Below are 22,094 nucleotides of genomic sequence, written 5' to 3'. Positions count from 1 at the left end.
AAACATATGTTTGAAAGACATCCATAAACCGAACCATATTGTCACCTAGCCGTTGTTGAAGCGACATGTGAAACTTTTAGTTCATCCATACCAGAGTGAATGCACAACAGTAATTATATTATGATATGTGTCATCAAATAATAGTTCTGTATTTACATCGTTTTGCTTAAATGGCAATTCTACACGGCAAAGTTATCTCAAATTAAAACGAGAGGCAAATGATCAGATATGTGGACACGAAATCGCTGGCTGAGTTGCCCTAATCTTCAAAACACAGTTGCCACTAACCACTTCATACTACACTACAGGCAATTAATAAATACATTTGAATCATTTCTTTGCCTAAATCTAATAATCACTATCTGATTGATAGAGTTTCTCGTCGCCAACTTCCCTTTGTTATCCAGATTATACGCTACTTATTTCAAAACAAAAGCAGCCATTGTTGTGATAAAAATTCATGCGCGGATAATAAATTATGAGCAAGTTCATTTTTCATGCTTTGTTCGAGGACCACCAACTTTAAGGATTTGTTTGTGGGGCGCATTTGGAATTAGAAACTAGTCTATCTGTTAGTATTTCACGACAAATTTTCTATTATTGTAAGTAAACTGAAACTCTTCACAAGACATAATGGGAATTAAATGATTTCATTTACAAATAATTTATGTAAACATGACTGAAAGCTGACAAACAGCACGCAAAACCACGAAGATGAGGCAATATTTGCAACCAAGCGCGTTCCCAGGGAGAAGGGTTGCGGGTTGGATTTCCTTTTGAAATGTAAAACAAGAGAGCTATGCTCAAATATATGGACACGTAGCGCCACCTAGTGCTGAATTCGGATGAAGTCGTAGCACACACAAAAAAACGAATCCCATTCAGCTCACCGGAATATTTGAAATAAATAAAAGTAATACCCTTCTAGCGAAAAATTTAATCTTCAGGCACTGAAAATTTTCAAAGAGATTGGTCCAGTAATCAAAGAGAAAAGCGACTTTTTAAAATCGTGTCAAAGAACAAGAAGAGCGCCAGCATAAAATGCAAAACGATCGTTATGTCCACTGGCGTGTCCAATGAAAAAAACGCTAGCTGTTACGGGCAATTAGAAATTTCAGCACTAACTTCAATTTCAACTACTTTGAAATAATTTTAAAACGGTACTTAGAAATTCAGTAACGAATAATAATACCTTGTTCCCAATTCCAAAAGTTGCACGTTTTACGAAAATGGCGCTTTTACTACAAGAAATATGTGCTACCCTCTGTCCTATATTCTCGCTTTTTCGGCAACATTGGCCAATGAACGGAAACTTCTGCATAGCGTAACAATTAATGTTTGATCAGCTGTTGGCGGGTGGATGAATCTCAGTTATTACTGCTCGATCTCGCGTTGAGTTGGGTAGCTTTTCCATCGTGTTTTTTTTAGTTAATATTAGTCAAGTTATGCTAAGACGATGTTAAAAAGTATAAGTAACTATTAAACACTTGTAGATCCTTACCATGGATAGCAATTTCAGTTGAGCACTAGCTCATAAAACGTTGTTAAATAGGTACGGCGCGGTAACTTCAAGAAAGACTAGACCCAGAACAGTAGAAAAATATGCTCCAAACAACGATGCGGTATTTTCATGCTTGTATGAAAGGTTTATGATTAATTTATTGATGATTCTTGACTATTCAGCAGACTTATACTACTATAACTATATAGACTGCAACATATTTGATTTAGAAAATAATGACCGTTTGTGTAATGCACGTTTGTGAGAAAGAGGGGAAAGTAACCAAGTCAGTTTGTCTAATTTAAATTCATAAAGTAGTCAAGAACCTGGGCAGCAATGATAAGTCATACAGGAGTTGAAAGAAATGAAGTGACTGAAAGGTGAGAAATTATGCATCAAGTTGTAGGCCGACATTTGATGTTTTGAAATATACATGGCATTTCAGACTGTGTGATTTATCGAAATCAGTATAGATATAGTCTAGTGTGCAAACACTGCAGTACTGTAATACATCGGATAAAATGCATTATGTATAAAAAGTATTAGTCAGTATTTAATGGTATTTTTATCCGTCGATTAACACTCATGTTGTTTCAAATATGATTTTCTTCCTTATTTTAGATACTGTACTACAAAAGAGAACGGCAATATTCTACCAATCCAACTTAACGTAGGCTATCGTCGCTTCTGCTATCAGCGCTATACTTGTAAAAATAAAATGGATCGAAGAAGAAGTCTCGAAGAAAAGCGTGAAGATATGTGAATCATAACAGTTGCAAACTGCTTAGATGGGCTAATCATATTGTAATACTTGGCATTCTTCTGCACTTGAAACTGCCCATCAAACTGATGTTGGAGGACTTGAAATTCATCGAGTTTTTTCTCAACTATGGAGATCTTTTGAGGTTAACGAGGCAATAATAAATAGTGCTGAGAAATTTATTCTATCACTATATGAAGAGGATATGCAGAATGTAAATGATACCAGGGCACGTCTTTCAAAACTGGCAAACATGTGAATTATACTCATCCATCCAACAATGATTCACCAAAGAAACATGTTCTGAGGGCAAATTACCAGGCAGGAATTCATCACTGTTGCCTAGAACCAAAGCCAATTATTCGCCCACCTATTGGCCATGAATGGGTTTTTCGATGATGGTGTTTGGCGGGTTAAATTGATGGATGCACTTCCAGAACCCAAATCAGTTCTTGGATTGACAAACTGCAAGTGTAAGAAAAAAAGGTGTCGCAATAGTTTATGTATGTGTGCCAAAAACAACCTGAATTGCACAGAATTTTGTTTTTTGTGTCGACTGCAAAAACCACAATACACTTATAAAGGAAAAGTCGACTTTCGAGAATGAGTATTTCGAAAGCAATTCATGGGAAAATGAATTAGATATCAAAGTTAATTCAATAAATATTATCTATAAGTTTTCATTTTCAGACATCTGTTAGGGTCGAAAGTCCTGTTTTTATAAATATTATTGCCTTTGTTTCAAATACACAACCACATAAACTGAAATTGGACTACCTAATTGTAATATTTTTGTTCACTGTGTTATAAAGATACTGTATTCGTTAAATTTTCTTGACTTTTACAGTAAATTTTTAAGTGAGAAATAACTGATTTATTTGTGTTTTTATGCTCACGATGTTAATTTGTGACCTCATTGCTTAAAAAAGAATACGTTTGATAGCTTTCATAAAATAAATGCAACTTTTTATGCTGTCTGATTTTAATCAGACATAACGTTACAGAAATACATTTGTGTTAGTGTGCAGCAGGCAGGGGCGTTGACCCCCTCCCAGCCCCCCCCCCCCCCCCCCCCTTTGGAATGTTTCAAAACGACGACTAATAGGCGCGACTTGCCACGCGACCAACTTTATGGCTCCGGATGCCGTCAAGTAGAAGCGACGTGATTGTGACTGAATAAGGCGATTTATGGACCTTTCCCCGACCTTTGACCCCCGTAAATTTCTTCCTATACTTTACCATCGCAAAATTTTCGGTGCTTATTTAAAGAGTGGTTTTGCGAGTTGGCGCCTGTAAAATGGGGTATTTTGCTTCAAACCATTATTCTGATTCATAGCATTCAACAATCTGTTTTGTAAAAGTACCGGTGAAGAATTTTAGCCTAGTCTATTGCAGCTATTTCTACACTAATTTTTTATTACTGCAGTTAAACTGAAACTTCTAAGAAGACAAAGTGCTCATTGAATTATTTGATTTACATTTAAATATCCGAAACAGAACTAAAAATTAACGAATAGATTTCAAAAACGGGAAAACGAGGTAATGTTTACGACGACGCCTGAAAATCAGTCTGAGCGAGAAAGTGTCTGAGCGGATGCGAAACCACGTCACTCTTTGCATCTTGCTGATTGGCCAATGTCCCGAAGTAAACAGGGCACGCGAAGAATATATTATAACAAGTGTATAATTCACAATTACTCCTTTTATGAGCCTATAATTTAATTATAATTAGACACAGTGGCGGCGCGTGGTCATTTTGACAACCGGGGCAAGCTACTGCGGGACCAAGTCACCCCCATCTACGGGGACAGGATGAGCGCTGTAAGTTCTCCCATCATTTTATGAGTATAAAAACCATTCCATCGGTAACAACCAATCGGCAAAAGCGACAATTTTTAACGATAAGAAAGTGTCTTTAAAACCGGTCCAAGTCAAGGGATTAATAAATATAGACATAGTTTATTTTGAAACCTCTTTCAAAAGGAAAGGCAATATTTACCCAGATAAATACAATGACATATTAACAGAAACTTCGGAAAAGCAGACAAAACCTAAAATAAGGTTTAAAACGTTACTATGAAGAAAGGAAAGGTAATGCAAAGATAAGGACATGCGTCGCTCACTCATAGATATATATGCTGCTAGACTTCTACTGCTTGAACATATATGCAACACGCCGCGGTTTCTTGGAAGCAAAATGCTCAATAACGCGCTGATTAAAGTCATGCATCCCAGAAATAACGTCTCTGTGAATGGATAAAACAGCCAAGGAATTTAATCTATCTTGCTTCATTGTGTTTCTGAGATACGTTCTAATACGCTTCAGCGTGCTGAATGTTCGCTCTGCGTCGGCGGAAGAAATAGGCGTCGTCAAATTGATGTCCAGAAATTTTGCAGACGCCGCAAAGGTAGTTACTAGAGTGTTATCTATGAGGAACCCAAAGAGCGCGCAAGTTGATGTGATGTTCAAAAAAGTTTGATTGGTGTATATACATCGCAATTCATTTTCCAATTTACCCACGTTTAACATGGGGTAAAATTTGGAGACAGTAGCCAACAAATGGATGGGAAATTGACGTGCAAATTTTGAAAATTTTTTGGGGTTCATCAAAGAGAACGCGGCAAGGTGTTCAGTGCGCAGACGATCGCCTATTTGATTCACCAGAATGTCACAGCATTCCTTTGCAGACAAAATCAAACGCTGCGTTGTTTGCCCGCGGCGTAAAGAAGCACTCCATGTGTCGTCGTATTTTATTGTTTCCCGGATACGAGATACAGCATCGTAGAAGTCTGAAATACACGACTGCACAGACGCTCCATCCATTAGCCTTGACTGCAATGCGCCGTATAATACATCCACGTGATAGAATATTGTGGAGAAAAAAGCGAGAAAAAATGAAAACTCACCATCTTCTACCAGACGCTTTAGACCTGCCGCCTCCCTCACAGAGCGTTCGTCCCAAACCGGAGAGCTCTGAATGCCATTGAAACACTCAATGAGCTCAGACCTAATTTCGGACACGTCCTGCACCACGCGTGATTGGAAGTTCCAACGTGTTAGTGTACAAGCTGGGAGACGGCGGCTACATATCTGGCGAAGGAGGTCAGAGCGCTTCGGCGAAACGGAAAAAAATGAAGAAAACCCCGAAACATTTGCAAAAAATATACGGACGAGAGGGGTATCAAGACACATATTTTTAATAACGAGGTTAAACTGGTGTGCATAACAATGTAAAAAATGCGCATGAGGAAAATCTTCTTTTTTTATAACCTTGAACACCATGTTTCGACCCACTCATGACTGCCGCGCCGTCATAAGTTTGAGCTATCAATTTTGACTTCGCGTTGTAAGGCTGTAACACTTCTTTCAGTACAGCCGATATCCCGCAAGCCGTGCGATCAACGATTGGTACAAAGCTGTGAAATCTCTCGGCAGGTTTACCATCTTTCACAAACCGAAAAATCACAGCCAGTTGGGAAACGCACGTGATGTCAGTTGTCTCGTCAGACTGAATCGAAAGGAACTGGCAATTCTCAATTTCCAGAGCCAAATGTTGTAAATAAATTTTATACATTGAGTCGATCAAATCATTTTGGATATCCTTAGATGTCCCTTTCGAAACAGTTGCGGCATCAAGATGATCTCTCAATACTGTATCTAGGGATGCGGTGTATTCCACCATATCCAAAAATACCCCTCTATTAGAAGAGCCAGCCCGTTCATCGTGCTCACGGAGGGACAGCTCGTGACAACCAATGAACTTCAAAACATCTATCAATCGACCGAGAACATGGCGGTTTTTCTCGACGTTTTGGTTGTGCCGACGAATAGAAACCGCGCGTCCTTCATCCAACTGTGCTGCAATATTAACATTTCCGAATGTTCGGTATTTTACTGCATTGTCCAGATGCTCCATAGAAGATTGATGATCCCTGGCACGCTCGGAAAGATGTTTAAGATCTCTAAAACCAAATTTACACCAACGTGAGTCACGGGCGGTAGCAAAAAGTAGGCAATAAAAACAAAAAAGTGCATTTTTGTCCTCGCTGTAACACAACCATTCGTGTTTTTTATACCAAGTTTCTGCGCAGAATGTACGCCGACGCTTTCCTCCGTCATGGGATTGTTCCAGTAAACAATTTTTTGGTTGATGAGGCCCAAGACGTTGCACCTCTAATTTTTGTTCCAGCGGCAGCTGCGAAAACGGAGTGCGAAGTAGTGCATCAACCTTATTTATTATGAGGTCTAAGGCTAAGAAATGCGAAGCCGGAAAGAAGTGAGGAGCTCAAAAGGAATGTGGAAAATCGAAAGCAAATGGACTAAAGGTCTCTAACTGATTCAAATAGCGAAACAAGCGACAAAAACGAAGGCGAGGAAACTATCAACTCTTCAAGCAACCAATGAACGAGAAGGAATGCGTGAATATGTCAACACGTTGTTGTAAGAAACGTCGGCATTGTGTCGTCATACTTTCGGGGCTAGCCCCGATGATTTAGTAAAAGAAACAGAAAACAAACGAGACAAACGCGGCGAGTGGAAGATAAAAGAGAGAATACGATATACAATGAGCAACCGGGGCAAAATCGGCGTCGCCCCGTCGACGTTCGGCGAAGGCTTTGCGAGCGAAAAATGAACCATGTCGGGAGAATATGGCTAGTGTAGACAGTCTGTGCAACCGATATTGAGGTATTTTTCGAATATTTTTTATTATACCGAAAAAACAACCGGGGCATTGCCCCGGTTGGCCCTATTGACGCGCCGCCACTGATTAGACAACTGTCAACAAAACGCAGAAAAGTTGATGCTAAGTGCAAAGGGTTAAATGGTGCCAAAAATATGCGAATGAGATTTTTTGAGATGCATTGCAATGAGGAAATAAGTCTATATTTTATTCGAGAGATATATCTTTCTGGTTTCAACTTTTTAAAAACATGTGCGGCCCGCCAATGACTTGCAACCCTTAATTTTGACCCGCGATCGACAAAAGGTTGCCGACCCCTGGACTACAGCAATCAATAATCTGGCAACTGCAAATTTCAAAAATCTGACATCCTTGTCAAAGACCGAGTAGGCTTGTCGGTCTGCCGGGACGCACGGCTTGCTCTTGGTGGTCTTGTGAGCTACGTTATCTCCAGAACAAATTTCTTGGAGCATTATTCAAATAGAGTTGTCTGACGAGTCAGGCCCCGTTAATTAATAACGCAAATTAATTCGTGGTCCTATGCAGAGTTTGAACAATATGCTTAGGTTGACACCGGCATGAATTCGGAGTACCGTATCCGTAATTTTGCTGCATCTCCGTTAATTCTGCATCACCGGGAAAACTTCAATGTACAGCGTTCACCTTGGAGCGAAGATACGGGTATCACTGAGTTGTCAAATACTTACAGGATGATTGGAAGCATCTTCTGGATATAACAAATTTAGAAATATTTGGGTGACTTCAAGAGTAGGCATTAGTCTGTTGGTATACAAATTTGAAATAATAACGATCTGTCCGTTGACATTTCAGATGAGTATATCGATCCTTGATTACATTTATAACGTTTTCCGAAATACCTTGAAACACTTTATTTTAAATATTTACGACAGAGTTTTTTTTTCCATGATTACAGATACGAATTCTTAGGGTAGGGTCGTGGTGGCCAAATTTTAAATATAATGAATGTGTAGAAATCACAGCAGAAATTAGCAATTGCCAATTACATAATTTGAAACTAGACGTTGAACTTCAGCATGGCTTCAGGAGAAGGAATGCCGTCGCTACAATGTCGTTCTGCAAATTTCAAATCTTACGACGACCCGGTGGAAAGAGCTGTATTATATTTGGAAAAATGCCAGCTTATCGAAGCATTTGAAGAAGTTACTTGGAAGATATTTTACCATAAGCCAGAAGATCCACTCCTATACATTTCAGAATATTTTCAAGTTTTAATGCAGAAAATGAAAGAGGAGTCAGATAAGGGAAACCAGTCATAACAGAATTAAAACAAGGCATCAAATCGAAATAAATATGTATCCAGCCATTGAGTGTTTCATCTGAACTAATGATAGCCCTCTGATATGATAACAAAACTGTCCTGTTAATCTGAACCACTATTTGGATTCAATCATTTTATTCATACAATACAGGTTAATGCTTTGTATGTTGTCAACTGTTTATAAAAATGTACTTTAGTGTGTATGTACTCCACATAGGTTCTGCGGTGTCTTTTTCCGAATTTCCTTGGCTTGATTCTCAAATGTATAGAATTCTACAGTCACATGTTTGATCGAAAGCAGCACATTGATTAGTATGATTGTTTTTGTTCACTACAATTTTTTGTTACTTTCATCCAACTGGTTGAGGCTTGTAATTTGTCGCCGTAAGGGTTTTCTTGCCCAATTTTTTTTTCAAAAGTTGCGACCATGGCGGTATGCAGGAGAGAAGCAGCCCGAGTGTACATTGCTTTCGGATTAGCTATGGTCTGCGTACAATTTGTCCAGCCATTTCAACATGTTTTGATGAACTCAGCCCATGTTTTATTAAGCACTTTTCACATTCATGCCATTTGGTTGCAAATGGCTAAGATCTATCTCCTTCAACACATGCAAGCTATTGACGAAATCGTGGGCGACGATAGACTGACATATGTGACTCAATTCCGCTAACCACATTTAATTCATAGATTTCAGTACAGTAAGTCAAATCAATTCGCATAAACAAATAGAGGCGTAGACTCATGGGATTTGAATGACCATTAGTTTTCCGAATGCGTTTCCTCGTCATATTTTTGAATCGCTGGTGATGTGGTGGTTGAAGCGACATTGACGTTATGAAATCGGATACTAAATCTTGAAACCAAGAATGGCATCTACAGCATTATCTAATATAGGAAACTTCATTAATTTCAGTCACTTATCAAATGAAAATGTCTATTCTTGAACATTTAGATTGCTATAAAATATATATATCGGAATATTTCTATTGCACGATGATGTAGGTTCGTCACAAAATATCGGAGGTGGTCATACTTCATCTCTTTAAAGTGTTATATTTTGAATAACTAATGATTTATATTGACCAACGTAATTCATATATAATTATAACTGAAGTTAGTTTTACTCTGCCATGGTTCAAGAATGCCATGATATTAATGCACTCGGTCATCATCGGAGACTAGAAACCAATCAAAATTGTTAGGGCGACTTGAACTCGGCTCTGTCAATTTTCAATTCAATTAATAATGAATGAAATCAAAAAGTATCAGACCGGTGTGTAACAAAAATAAACCATCTTGGTCTACTTATTGAGGTCAATTGCTCTGTATTTGCGATCGTTACCGCATTACTCCGGCTGAAGTTGTGAGTTGGCTCACGTACGGCACTGTGAGGTCGCATTGTCGATAGGTACGGTAAAGATTATTTGAATGTACATAGACAATTACTACTTCCCTTTAACTTCATATAAAGATATTTTCCGCCGCACAACATCGATAGAAGTTCAAAAAATATTGTCTTTTCAGTTATGGGTGGTAGGGGAAAGTCTTTGAGAAGAATTATATATGTTGCACAATATTATATCTTTGACCCAAGCCCAAGAACCGAACATACTAATATTCATCTGAATTAGACAAATGTTATGCAGAACTTTGTGCAACAAAGAAACCGTGCAAAAGTAATATATATATTTCGGCAATCCGAATCCTTTGGGGTTAAAATGTATTATATACATATATATCCGAATTTGGCACGAATCTTCTCATAGAATGTGAAAATGAATCAAATAAAGCTCATTAAATTATTTATGATTCCTACCCAATTAATTATGATATGAAATCATTCGCAATTTGCCAGCGACGTTTTACCCGTGAGAGTATATATCTTGCTGTATAGTCAGATTCCTTCAATTCTGTTGCCACTGTATGATAAATCCGTGCTAACCAATTTACTCTTTTCTTGTTTATAGACAACGAAAAAGCCTTTTATATTTGTTTTCTTATCATACATTAAACAAAGGACCGGTCAAGGAGAAATGCATTCATTTCGAAGTGCTTATAACACATAACAATGAAAATATATATATATATATTCCCGCCAGGGGCGGACACCCGGGGGGGCGAGGGGGGGCGGTCGCCCCCCCCAATAATTTTGCAAAAAAAATTTTAATACATGTTGTTCCCGACTTACAAAATTATCATTTCCGAAAAGTGCGATAGTCCAGCGCAATTAAACGGTTAATAGTCACCGATATTATAACTGTTTTCTTACAATAATGTGGACCAGAGCGCCTTCGGAGCACCTCACATTTTCATGAAACATGCGCGCCCGCACGGGTAATACTCCGTCTTCAAACGCACCGCTGATCACGCGCCACGGTTTTGCACAACTAATTCATTTTTGTACAATTTAATATGATTTTCTCATTGTCAAAATCTTTCAATAGTGTTATTGTTGGCACTTGCGAGAGAAGTGAAAGAGGCAAACTGTGTTTCATTACAACAATTAATTATTATCGCTAAAAAATTAACTGGATCTAAAGTTGTTATAAACAATTTTCACCGCTGGACGTATCTTTTCACGTTATGGATTTCGTGCAAGGCCCAGCATAATTTGCGGGCAAAGATCAAAGCATTTACTATGACGAAAAGTTGAAAAGCGGCAATATAAAATACTAAAATTAAAACTGTAAACAATATAGGTTTTGTTGAGGCCTGCGACTGTCTAAAAACGCTTTTCCAGGCATCGAAAATCGCGAAATTTCACAAATTTGTGTTTGCTTGACCTTTAAAAACATTTCGTCACTAAAATCGAAACACGGTCAATTGTGAGCGGGATTTGCCTTTTTATCCATTACTTTTGAATTGACGTCGAAAATTTTTGTTTTAACATTAAACAAATCTGACAACGCGACTTTTCCCCGGTTTGTGATGATATATAAGATAATTAAAGTATATTCGATCACTTTTTGTATTTATTTATGCATTTTTATTGTACCGAAATAACTTTTACTACGTGAGAATTGACAGAAAATTTATGAATTTTTCGAAAGGTTTTATCTTTAAAAATAATCGGAGTGACAACATTGCGATTGTGCGGAGCCAGTGTGACAAGTACATCTCAAATTTATCGAATTCGCAAAATAGCAAAAATACGGATCAAAACAATATATAAACGGGCAGTTTACCACACATTTTTATGTCCGCGGTTTGCCGTCGTGTTTTAGAGTGGCTCTTGTTTTGTCGACTCAACTGCAGTTTAAATTAAAGACAATTAAATTAATAAATCAAGACATTTTGAATATGCCCGTATCGGTCTTTGATTGATTACTTTGCACAAGTGAAAAATCATTTTTCGTTGATAAAGTCGGCTCTTTTAACATGTGGCGTAATCGCGGCGACTGTTCCGCGTGGATTTCGAGGCGGTGAATTTGTATTTTTGATTTACTAGTATACTTTATAATTATTTTCATTGTATGAATTAAAATTGTACTATATGGGATTTTATATCAGATATCGAGATTTTTGTAACGGCGATAACGAGTTCGGAAGATTGCAAAAATTCGTATTAAAATTAAATACATCAGACAGCTTATCTCATATTTTTATTTCCCCATATCGCCGTGGTACTTTAGTTTAGTAATATTTTTATTTTGACGTAAGAAGTCGCAACCGCGAGTTACGCTGCACACAATTAAATCAATTTATAAGGACATTTTAGAATCTCGTGGCTGTCATGGATCGACAGAAAAATCATTATACGCTTGAATAGGCGGCTCTTTTAACAAGCGCGTAATCGCGGTGCTTGTTGCAGACGGCAATGGGAAGTTCCGACCTCAAATTTGTTATTTTCTGTTTGTTAGCAAGAGCCGTGGGCTAATTCTCGCGGAATTCAAGAAATTGGTCAGTGACACGCAAGTTCCGTGTCCGAGCAAAGCAGCCTAGGTAATCGAAATATGAGTAGCAAAATGACATGCTAATACTTAGAGAATGACACCGACAGGTTATTGTTACGTGACGATACACGGCGCGGTGTTTTTCGGTAGGCGATCCAAGTTCGCCCCCCCAAAATTATGGAAAGTGTCCGCCCCTGATTTCCGCTTTTTTTTGTCCCCCCATTTTAGTCTGTTGGAGGGCTGTCAAGGGTTGCTCACACAAAAATAAATGTCTAACACGATTTTAATCACCACAATGTATGAAATATACATTATGATTTTGTGGCCGTAATATTAATAAATAGATAGAGATCGTTCATGCGCTTACATGAAACTGTAGCTAAGAAAAGTAATCGGATTTCAGTATATATATATATATAGTCAGTCAATGCGCGTTGAATCATAAGCTCTCACAAGCGGGTTCAATCTACAGATCTACCCTAACCTGTATCGTGCTTTTTCGATGTGTTGGGTATTATTTAGCATTATTTGTTCTTGTGAACTTTTAATAACCCATCCTTCCATTTTCAAAATTTGAGTCAATGTGCAACTCCCGCGCTTCTCTTTCATATATATATATAAATATATATATGAAGTAGAATCATAAATCAACGTATTTTCCGAACAGGGATATTGCACTCCAAATCAAGCCGGAGTATTAATAAAATTCCTGTTATTTCCTGGTTCTCACCGTCGAGTGTTATGTCTATATTTAACCTTACTCGGTTACAGTGCGGGAAGAAGGTCATTTATAAGTGAAATGCAACTTTATTCTATATTTGTGAATTGTGACTGAGGTGCTTACAAATATAATTGATTTTAAATTTAAACTGGAAAATCGAGGCTGAATTGCCAAGATGACTTTTGCGCAGCTTGACCAATTGTCGATGACTAATAAAGGTTGTGAAGAGCAATGTGCCAAAAAGATTTAAACAAATGGTAATGTAAAAACCTTTTAAGCGCGTCAGATATCCACAGCAGCCATTTCAATGTCATCACTTTCCACATTCTTCTCCGCGCGTGCATGATACGGGTCAGTATGTAGACAAGGTGATGAATACGGACTGGATCGGAAGCGATCAAGCATCGAAAAATTAATTCATTCTAAAAAAATTAATAAATTCCGGTAAACGTCTTCAAGAAACAAATAAATTATTCGCCGCATGCCATATGTCTAACACGTCGCTTTTTGCAATATGCGGTTCAATACGCTTTTTAATTTCCACAAATTTTCAACCATACGACTCGGAAGGTGACTACACCCGAATGTGGCACAGACATTAAACTCTCTTCAAGCTCAGACCGTCCATTAAAGCGCTCTTTACTTAAGCATAGGCATCTATGGCAACAAAGATGTAACAGTTGGTAAATTTATAATTTTATCAGTGCCATTTCAATAGCCTATTTGTTTTCATAAAACAAACATTTATATAAAATAATCGTCAATTTTGCAAAATTAAACGTATTTTTTGAAGGTCAGGTATATGATATCGATTCATTTTTGCGCTGCTCGAAACAAATCGACGTGAGGATACATTAGTTCTATTTAATTGTATTTGATACCTTATTATTAATTTTACATTAGGTTGAAAATTGTACAACATTCTAACATGTGTTCAATATCCATAAAAAATTAAATTAGGTTACAAAAAAGTATATAATTGTTTCATCCGCACCGTCGGTGAAGAATTCACCGTAAAACTTTTCTGGTATTTAATATGGCAAAAAAAATAACGAATAAATTTCGAAGATATTTGCAATATGCAACGAATATAAATATATCAGTGAATAGCAAAAGTAACCGTTAAAATAAAATTTATTGGCTCGACGTGTATTCAACATTACAAATAGACCACCTGTGCCCTTTTATTTTCGCCCCATTGGAGATTTTTCAAATTGAGGTCACGGAAAGACTAATAAAATGGGGGGAATTAAATTATTTCATCGCTTGGAATCAAAACTCATAGAAATAGAGATCGTGAAATTTTAGTCATATAATTCATCTCTCGGTATAAGAGGCGTTATTATTAATATATGAATATTGCTATTCTGAAAATTTAGGAATTCAGCGAATCAAATTCTTGAAATCGACAGTAATCCTATCTTCAATTTTACTTCAAATCACCTCAAAAATAGTAAATCTTATTAGTCATAGTGGAAAAATAATCCTGATTGATGGATATTAAAAATTCGATGCCAAATAGGCGTCAGAAGAGAAATTAATGACATCTATATCAACTTCTATGGATATTATCCATCTTAATGATAAATAGGTTTATTTTACTTGAGTTTATATAATTTTGATTCAACTGACCAAGATGACCACATAAAAGTAATTTAGTGCTATCGCTTTGCTCGATTTGGATATAAAGATGGATTCTTTCGGTAAATCACGTGGTCCAAGTTCTATTCAATTTATCGGTATATAAAAAAAGTTTGTCGTCATGTCAGCAACGAGAACGTGACCGAAAGCACAATCTGCATAACAAACTAACAAGACAAAAGAGAAATTAGCAAATCCTAAAAATTTCAATCTTCTTTTCTTTAGCGTAACGAGGTTGACTCGTGTCTACAAATTGTTCAAGAACTGTATTTATACTTATGGATAGGAAGACTATTTTGTGCACCCAACAAGTCGGCGTAAATCATTTGTGTTATACAATTAAAGTATGGCTTTACTCAATATAATGACTGTCTAAATTGAGAGTGACTCTACGCGACATGGTCAAATCTTGTGTCTGAGTTATGTCTGGCTAACACCTAATCCGCGTTGATGGGCTATTTAAAGTGACTTTTCTAAATATTATATACAAACAATATTTATTTTGATGCTGACGGAAACACGGAAATACGTTTCAAGAAATTGATCCAGAAATAAACTTCATAGAAACGAGAAGACTGACAAACCTTAGTTAAATATGCTGAGAATTGTTCTGAGAAACAGTGATTTTTCTACAAGTTTCTTTAAAGCAAGATTTCGGGCTATTAACCAAACTGGACAGAGTTCAAAATGAATTGTAAACAACCACTGACGGCTAAAATAAATGACATGAAGATTGATTTGTCAAGCAGAGACTGCTTTGTTACAGATATCAATGCATAAAAGATGGTTCTAACAAAAATATCCTGATTTCAATTGTTCATTAATGAAATTCTAACTTAGGCTTGGAAATAGATTACCTCGTGGGTCGTGACGCAATATTTCACGATATTGTATCATTATTTTCGGACCTTATATGAATGCCTGAATTCTTTATATGAGTACGAAAGTTATAAAAATAGAGATTTAAAAACTTTATGTTCAATATAATTATTTTATGGCCTGTATGAATAAAAACGATTGAACAAAATCTAAAGTTAAAGTTTGTATGCTCAGGACAGGATCAAACTTTACCTCAATCAATCCAGGAAACTGGCGTTTGATAACAGCACCCAGAAGTGACCAGTTTTCGATTCGTTTTTCTGCTTGAAGTTCTTTAAAATCTCTGTGTGGAAAAAGTAAATTTAGGACTTATGGAAATAAATCATTTACTGAAAATAAAAAGTGGACTCATACTTTATTGTCAATATTATTATTACTTTTCCAACGTCATAATTATTGTCACGATACCCACCAATTTATTGTTTTCACATGGCTGTGAATATCACTGAATACTTAAATATCTTTTCAATACCTATAAGCGTTTTACTTTATTGGCACATGTTAATATTCCGGAACGTGTTTATCGTGATTCGACGCTACTTTACAACTGGACAGACAGTGGTTTAGCGTGGGAGAAGCTCAGTCATTGTGTAGTTAATCCCAACTTTAATAACACTCTCAGTTTATTAAAATAGGATATTATTACACGCAAAGTTGACTCAAAATTCTTCATTCTAAACAAACTATATAAAATAGATTATGATTTATGATAACGGGGCTAGGATGCGTTGTGCTGCTATTAGTGTATTATTCTGAAATTCGTCTATTTTGAAACACTGGAAGCGCCGGCAGAAAGCAATATTACGAACAACTAAATAAAAAAAAATTTTCACAAATTTCACAGTCTGTATACCGTTTGAGCTTCCGAAAATTTTTATAGCGTCAATGTAAAGTACCAGTCAATTTTATTTTTGAATACTATTCTATATCGTAAACGTTTACTCATACTCACTCGTCTTTTCGACGGGAAACCCGCTTGAGGACTTCCCACATCAATGTGCCATCATTCCACACCGCCACATCACTAAATGATACTTGCATACCTTTTGTTCGTAACCATGACGTCACCAACTTTGCATCGCGAGTAGTTTGTATTAGTTGGAAGCTCGTCAATCCTTGAAAATACAATGTACAATATTTCAATGGAAATGACAGTTAGTAAATCGCGAGAGTTTACTGACCTTAACCTTATTTTCAAAATATCCGCCTACTATCAATCCATATCAATCTATATACGATGTAAAACGATTTTAACGCGGAACATTTTGTGTCAAGAATCGAAAGTTTACTAAAAGATCGTTTTTGGGGGGGGGGGGGGGGAATCATAGTTGAGCAGAATAATCGTCGTAGTAAACTATTGGTTGTGAATGTAGGGGGGTTCAGTGCCGCTTTTCGTGCTTGAGTTTAACTTAGAGCAAGAAATGATGTGTTAAAGCGTAATTGTAAGCCACACATCCAATTACTTTTGTCTGTGTCGAGAATTTCAACTTGATGATGATAATTTGTTAATCATTTGAAGTTTAACTATAGTAACTTTCAACTATTTAAAAATCCCTCTTTCTATTAAAAGGCATGGTGAACTGAATGTGTTTTGAATAAATTGTCACGTCACATTCACATTAGTAAAGCTAAGTCTCCAACCACTTAAAATTTCAACCAATTCGATACCCTTGGCCGATCCTCAGTCATGGATAAATTTTCAATGTGCGGTCTTCCTAAACGAGTTATTGTTATGAGTGATAATAATAAGGTTTATGACAAGTTGTGAGTAATGTTTTTTTTGTTGCCATTATTAAAAGTCAGAGTTTACACGGCTTTCAAATTCGTTGGATTTTGTATGAATTTAATATTGCGAGCTCTATCTGTCAAATCATGCCTAATATTGGCCGCGTGTTGCTAGGGAAATATACTAACAAGCATACTTGATTAGGTCATATTATTCTGGAACAAATTTTCATTTAAGTGGAGTAAAGTTTGCAGTGTGTGGGTTTGTGGTAGTGTGGGCAAATACTGCATATATTCATTTTCGCTTAGGCCTACTGTTGAGGATTTGAAATATACGTAAGCTTTAATAATATAAATTTGCATATCAATAATGTCCTAAAATATCACTCACAACTTGTCTATTAGAATTCAATACTTCGGAAATGACGTTGCATTATACTTGCCGCGGTGACACCGGTATCACTAGCAAAACAAAATTTAGCAGACAAGATTTTGCCAAAAGTATCCACAATAATTAACAAAAAAAATGCGGTACTAATAACATTGTCAAGTGATTGACACAGTTATAGATGTATTTAAGCGCACATAGGTCTGTTAGAAAACTGGTAAATTAAGTGGTGGTAAACAGGTGATCATTATTATTGAACACGTTGTTCTTGATAAAGCAACTGACCTTTATTACACATGCAGTGCTGAGTTGTAAGTAATTTTTCCTCGGCCGTTGATGCAGATAAATGTTGCCAAACTTTATGAAAAATAGATGGTTCATAAATTATATTCGAGCAACAACATTTCAAGTCTTTCTCCACAGTGCCCAATAAACCTTGTATTGTATATTGTAAAGAACAGATATATGAAGAACATAGGATCCATACACTTGTCAAAATTCTTCCAACCCTTTTATAGTTTTCGGTGATTTCCAAAACTAGTCCCCCGAAAACACGACAAAATATTTTCCGAAGTCGTTCGAATAAAAATTCGTTTTCAATTTTTCTGCGAGGTTTTAGTGACGTCATATTTCCACAATAACTCATTGCATGCAGAGACAATCTAATATTATACCCAACACCTATAGTAACCTTTAAAAATGAAGATGCAAGGAGATGTGAGGCGGGAAAAGTTAAATAAGCAGACAGATGTCACAAATTAAAGGTGCAAAGTAGAACCTGAATATATATATAAGTCTATAACTTAGTCTAATGCAACATGCCAGCAGGGTAGGCAAAGAAGGGCAAAATCTGGGTTAATGTTCTATAAATGAAATCAATTCAGTAAGATTATTTTATATCTTACGAGTTAGAAAAATAACAAATTTGAATCTGATTGGAATTCGTAAATGTCTAATGATAAGAGAAATCATCAACGGCGTCACCCCATAGGTTAATCTATTAGTCAATGGTATCTAATATACATCAGCAAGTCGAATACGGCGTGTTTACCGATTTGAATAGCTTAAGGTCTGATCAACGCGAATCTGATGTTCCCCTCGAGGCCTAACAGAGAAAATGACTGGTTAATAGCCTCGTATATGATACTGAATCTTTCAGCAATTGGAATCTATAACTAACCTTTATTTATGGAAGTTACAGTGCTATAGAGTTGAAATTTTACTGAATGTGCTTATTTCTTTAACATGAAAAATCAATAATTGTCTCGTAAAATATTATATATTTACGAATTTATATATTCTTGCTACCGAATTATGCTGAATAATTTATCATAAATAATACATTTGATAGATAGTGGAAGGCAAGTTATGTTAACGGTGCCCTATTTACTAATTCGCGTTCAATAATACTGGAAATTTACACGCATAGGATATCTTTTATCAAGCCAACACATTAGCCAATTTAACTTGTAATACTCAATTTAATCCACAGTTTAAACTGACGGCAGTTTATGCAAATTAAGCTAAGAAATGCTTGGTTATACGTGTAAGGAATTCGTGAGATAAATCAAGATAAATTTCGAAAGCAAAACTAATCGAAATAAAACATATCAAAAGCAAGACTCAATCGGATATCGAAAATGCTGAGTTAGACTGAATAAATGTAACAGATGCTCCTAACGCCTTTGCATTGTTCCTACTGCGCTGGAATCCGTGCATTCAAGTTGGGCGATCGTGATACCGAAGATTAACAAGAGGCTATAAGTGAGCATGCACTCGATTCATTCCACTTGGGAATCCAAGTATTCGACGGAATTAAAAACGAAGAGATCCAATTTAGTGGCTACCCATTTACACCTTCACACATTCTTTTTAAATATTATAAAAACAACAATTCTTATAGTCATATTGCGAAACTTTATCGATCAAATCAAATTCTGATGTGTAAAAGAGAAAAGTAAAGAAATATTAACGTGAAAGGAATAATAAAAACATTACCTTCTCGTCGAAACTCTGTTTTAGAGGTATATAATAAAACTTCTCGAAATACCCCATTCTAATATCTGCCTTTATCAGAATATTTTAGCGAAATACATATCGCCAAAAACTTCGACATCTGCACTTGTTTTGTCGTACCAGAATCTTCCCACAAAGTATCTTCATTTTTGTTTACATTTTTATTAAGCTCACGTTAAAGCTACTGCTCTGTACTACATTAGATATCATCGCAATAAACACAGAATATAAATTTCAATGAAAACAACAGCGAACACGAATTGTCAGTCACACATATGACGTCATCGGTTTCCAATTTCAATCTCTGTCTGACACGGCCCTCAGCCTATTGAAAATCTCTCATACCTAACTTGTCGTTGCTTCGTCTTATAAGGTCTGTGGCAGCATTCATTCATCAGGGCAAGTCGAAAATTATATATTTTTTTAAAACAGGGTGGCATTTATACAAAATCTTGGGAAAGGAACTAAATCAAGTCGGGACAATGAACAATAATCTACCACAGGCCTGTAGCTCATTCGTCCAAACACCGCGTATGTTTAGCTCACGTCGTAATTATATAGTTCAGTTTACCCCTGACCCGTTCTTATCGGTAGTTGACCAAGATTTGTCTACCGACCTTTGTCATAACTTTTGTGCTATTGCCACCGGGCCTTGGAGTTAATGCCGTGATTCGAAAAGCACAAACGGCAAATGAGCTTTAATACGAAATGAAGTACTTACTATACGTAATAAACAATATGTAGGCTATTAAACTCAAACTTGCACCACTGAGTGACGGTCGGTCTCTCTCACTCTACTGCTTCATGATTGACTCGGTCACTAGATGCAAGCTTCCTCTCCTTAATCATTGGATGTGTCATACTAAAACATGACGCAGGTCGGAAAGGTTAGATATCGTTCGAAAATATGCGATTACGCGGCGTCATAATATGTACGAATGTCTAACTCTAAACCTATCTAAGGTTCAAAACTAACGTATCCTTCCTTTTTTGCGTATGCAGAAAGTTCACGTTTCTTTTATGAAAATTTGGGTACGTATTGTTGGGTCATTCACACAACCAACGAATTCTTGGTACAATAAAATGCTACAAATAAATCTCTTTAAATAGTCATATCTGTTCTGTTTTACTTCAAAAAGAAGTAAACGAGAGATAGTAGATTTGGTAGAATTTCCACAATCTATTGACCACGTGAATAATAATCAATGTCACTTGATAAATTAAGTGGCGAATATGAGATCTATTAATAAAACGCCTCAATGCTGACGTTCTTATGATATTACGCAAAACATCAACAACAAAGAATATCTCAAAAACCTTTCTGAGCCCTACAACATGACCAAGTTTGTATGACAATCGCTGAGTCGACTTCTCGGCAATATTCCACCTTCAGCATTTTTACAAAAAACAATAGTAAAATTTTGTTACAATGCGCTTTCAGTGACAGAATGTTGCCAATTGCCTCCAATTCAAAACTAAGACAACTACTTATATATGGATGATTATGTTTACTTCAACACAAATATCGATCCAAAATTGGCGTCCGGGTAAGATGATAGACGTGTCCTGTCGCCATTGACACCTAAGTAAAGGGAAACCCATCGTCAGATCACATCGGACTGCCGTAATCTCAACCGTGCCGTAAAACAGAAAATTCACTAAATTTGCAACGTCATTCTAATAGAATTATTTATCCCATTGAAATGATATATTTTAAATCATTCATATTCAAAAATCGAATCTGCTGCACATGCTGATTCCGGTCCGTGAAGCGTCTGTAGGCGGGTTCTTTCTTGGTGGTCACAAGTCGTAACGATTTTGAACTGCTTCTGAACATCGTAATAATGTTTTGCGCATTCGGCTGTTGATAATCTGCATGAAGTTGTGCACTTGTTAATATAATATAAATCTGGCAGTCTGCAAATTTAGCTATATAGGTATTTTGACTGGAGTTTAATATGATATGTCCGAGATTCACCTCGAGGTAGCATAATTCGTGACATAATTACAATTCAGACTATTGCTGACAGGCCTTAATTTCAAACCACCAAATACAACAAACAAATCCGTTTGTTGTTTTAAGTTGGAGGCACTGAAAAACTCATTTTTATATTCGAACATAGCAAAATAAAGCCGCGAATACAACAAGTCCTGTCATTACAAGCTCAAACTGACAGCTATGTATATAATAATCTCGGCTACGTTTTGAAGGAACAGTATATATATATGAATGAAAATCAATAGTGTAAATATAAACAGAAATTGGACGAAAAGGTCGTGCATACTAATACAACTGATAATATAAGTAGCCTACTGCCAATAAAAGTGTCATCGGGAATGAATATGAGACGTGTCACATAATTGATCGACGTCTAAAACCCGATATTTTACCAAAACTTCCTACTAAATTGCTATGTTGAAAACGAGTCAATACGAACTCAGCCCAGTATGTTACATTTGGTAGAATTTTTTTCCATTCTACATGTTATACGTCTATCAACATGCAACTATTTGACTATACAAAATAGTACTAAACCGAGACTTTCAAGTAGGCCCACAAATTAATTCAATGCGTTACTTGCACGTTA

General features: G+C 36.4%; 1 protein-coding gene and 1 long non-coding RNA gene across 3 annotated transcripts in view; one reads left to right on the top strand and one right to left on the bottom strand.

The window, feature by feature from the left end:
• The window catches only part of LOC120347050 (uncharacterized), a 31,253-nt gene extending 10,719 nt beyond the window's left edge, over positions 1-20,534 (bottom strand). The window contains exons 1-5 of one of the 2 annotated variants that reach the window (XM_039416864.2): positions 19,489-20,534; positions 17,776-17,847; positions 16,330-16,492; positions 15,570-15,660; positions 13,128-13,279 (exon numbers count right to left, since the gene is read on the bottom strand). In XM_039416864.2, the coding sequence (XP_039272798.2) occupies positions 13,128-13,279; positions 15,570-15,660; positions 16,330-16,492; positions 17,776-17,788 (419 nt within the window). In that variant the 5' untranslated portion in view covers positions 17,789-17,847; positions 19,489-20,534. Of the gene's footprint in view, positions 1-13,127; positions 13,280-15,569; positions 15,661-16,329; positions 16,493-17,775; positions 19,446-19,488 lie in introns of those variants that run through there. The other variant, XM_039416863.2, reaches the window with a different exon arrangement.
• LOC144429924 (uncharacterized) lies at positions 728-2,481 on the top strand. Its single transcript, XR_013479176.1, has 2 exons — positions 728-1,881; positions 2,123-2,481. It is a non-coding gene; the product is annotated as an uncharacterized LOC144429924 (long non-coding RNA).
• Positions 20,535-22,094: the final 1,560 nt, after the last annotated feature.

The sequence above is a fragment of the Styela clava genome, chromosome 11 (genome assembly GCF_964204865.1).
Source record: "Styela clava chromosome 11, kaStyClav1.hap1.2, whole genome shotgun sequence".
In the NCBI taxonomy this organism is placed as follows: domain Eukaryota; kingdom Metazoa; phylum Chordata; class Ascidiacea; order Stolidobranchia; family Styelidae; genus Styela; species Styela clava.
This window is presented reverse-complemented; position numbering and strand designations above follow the sequence as displayed.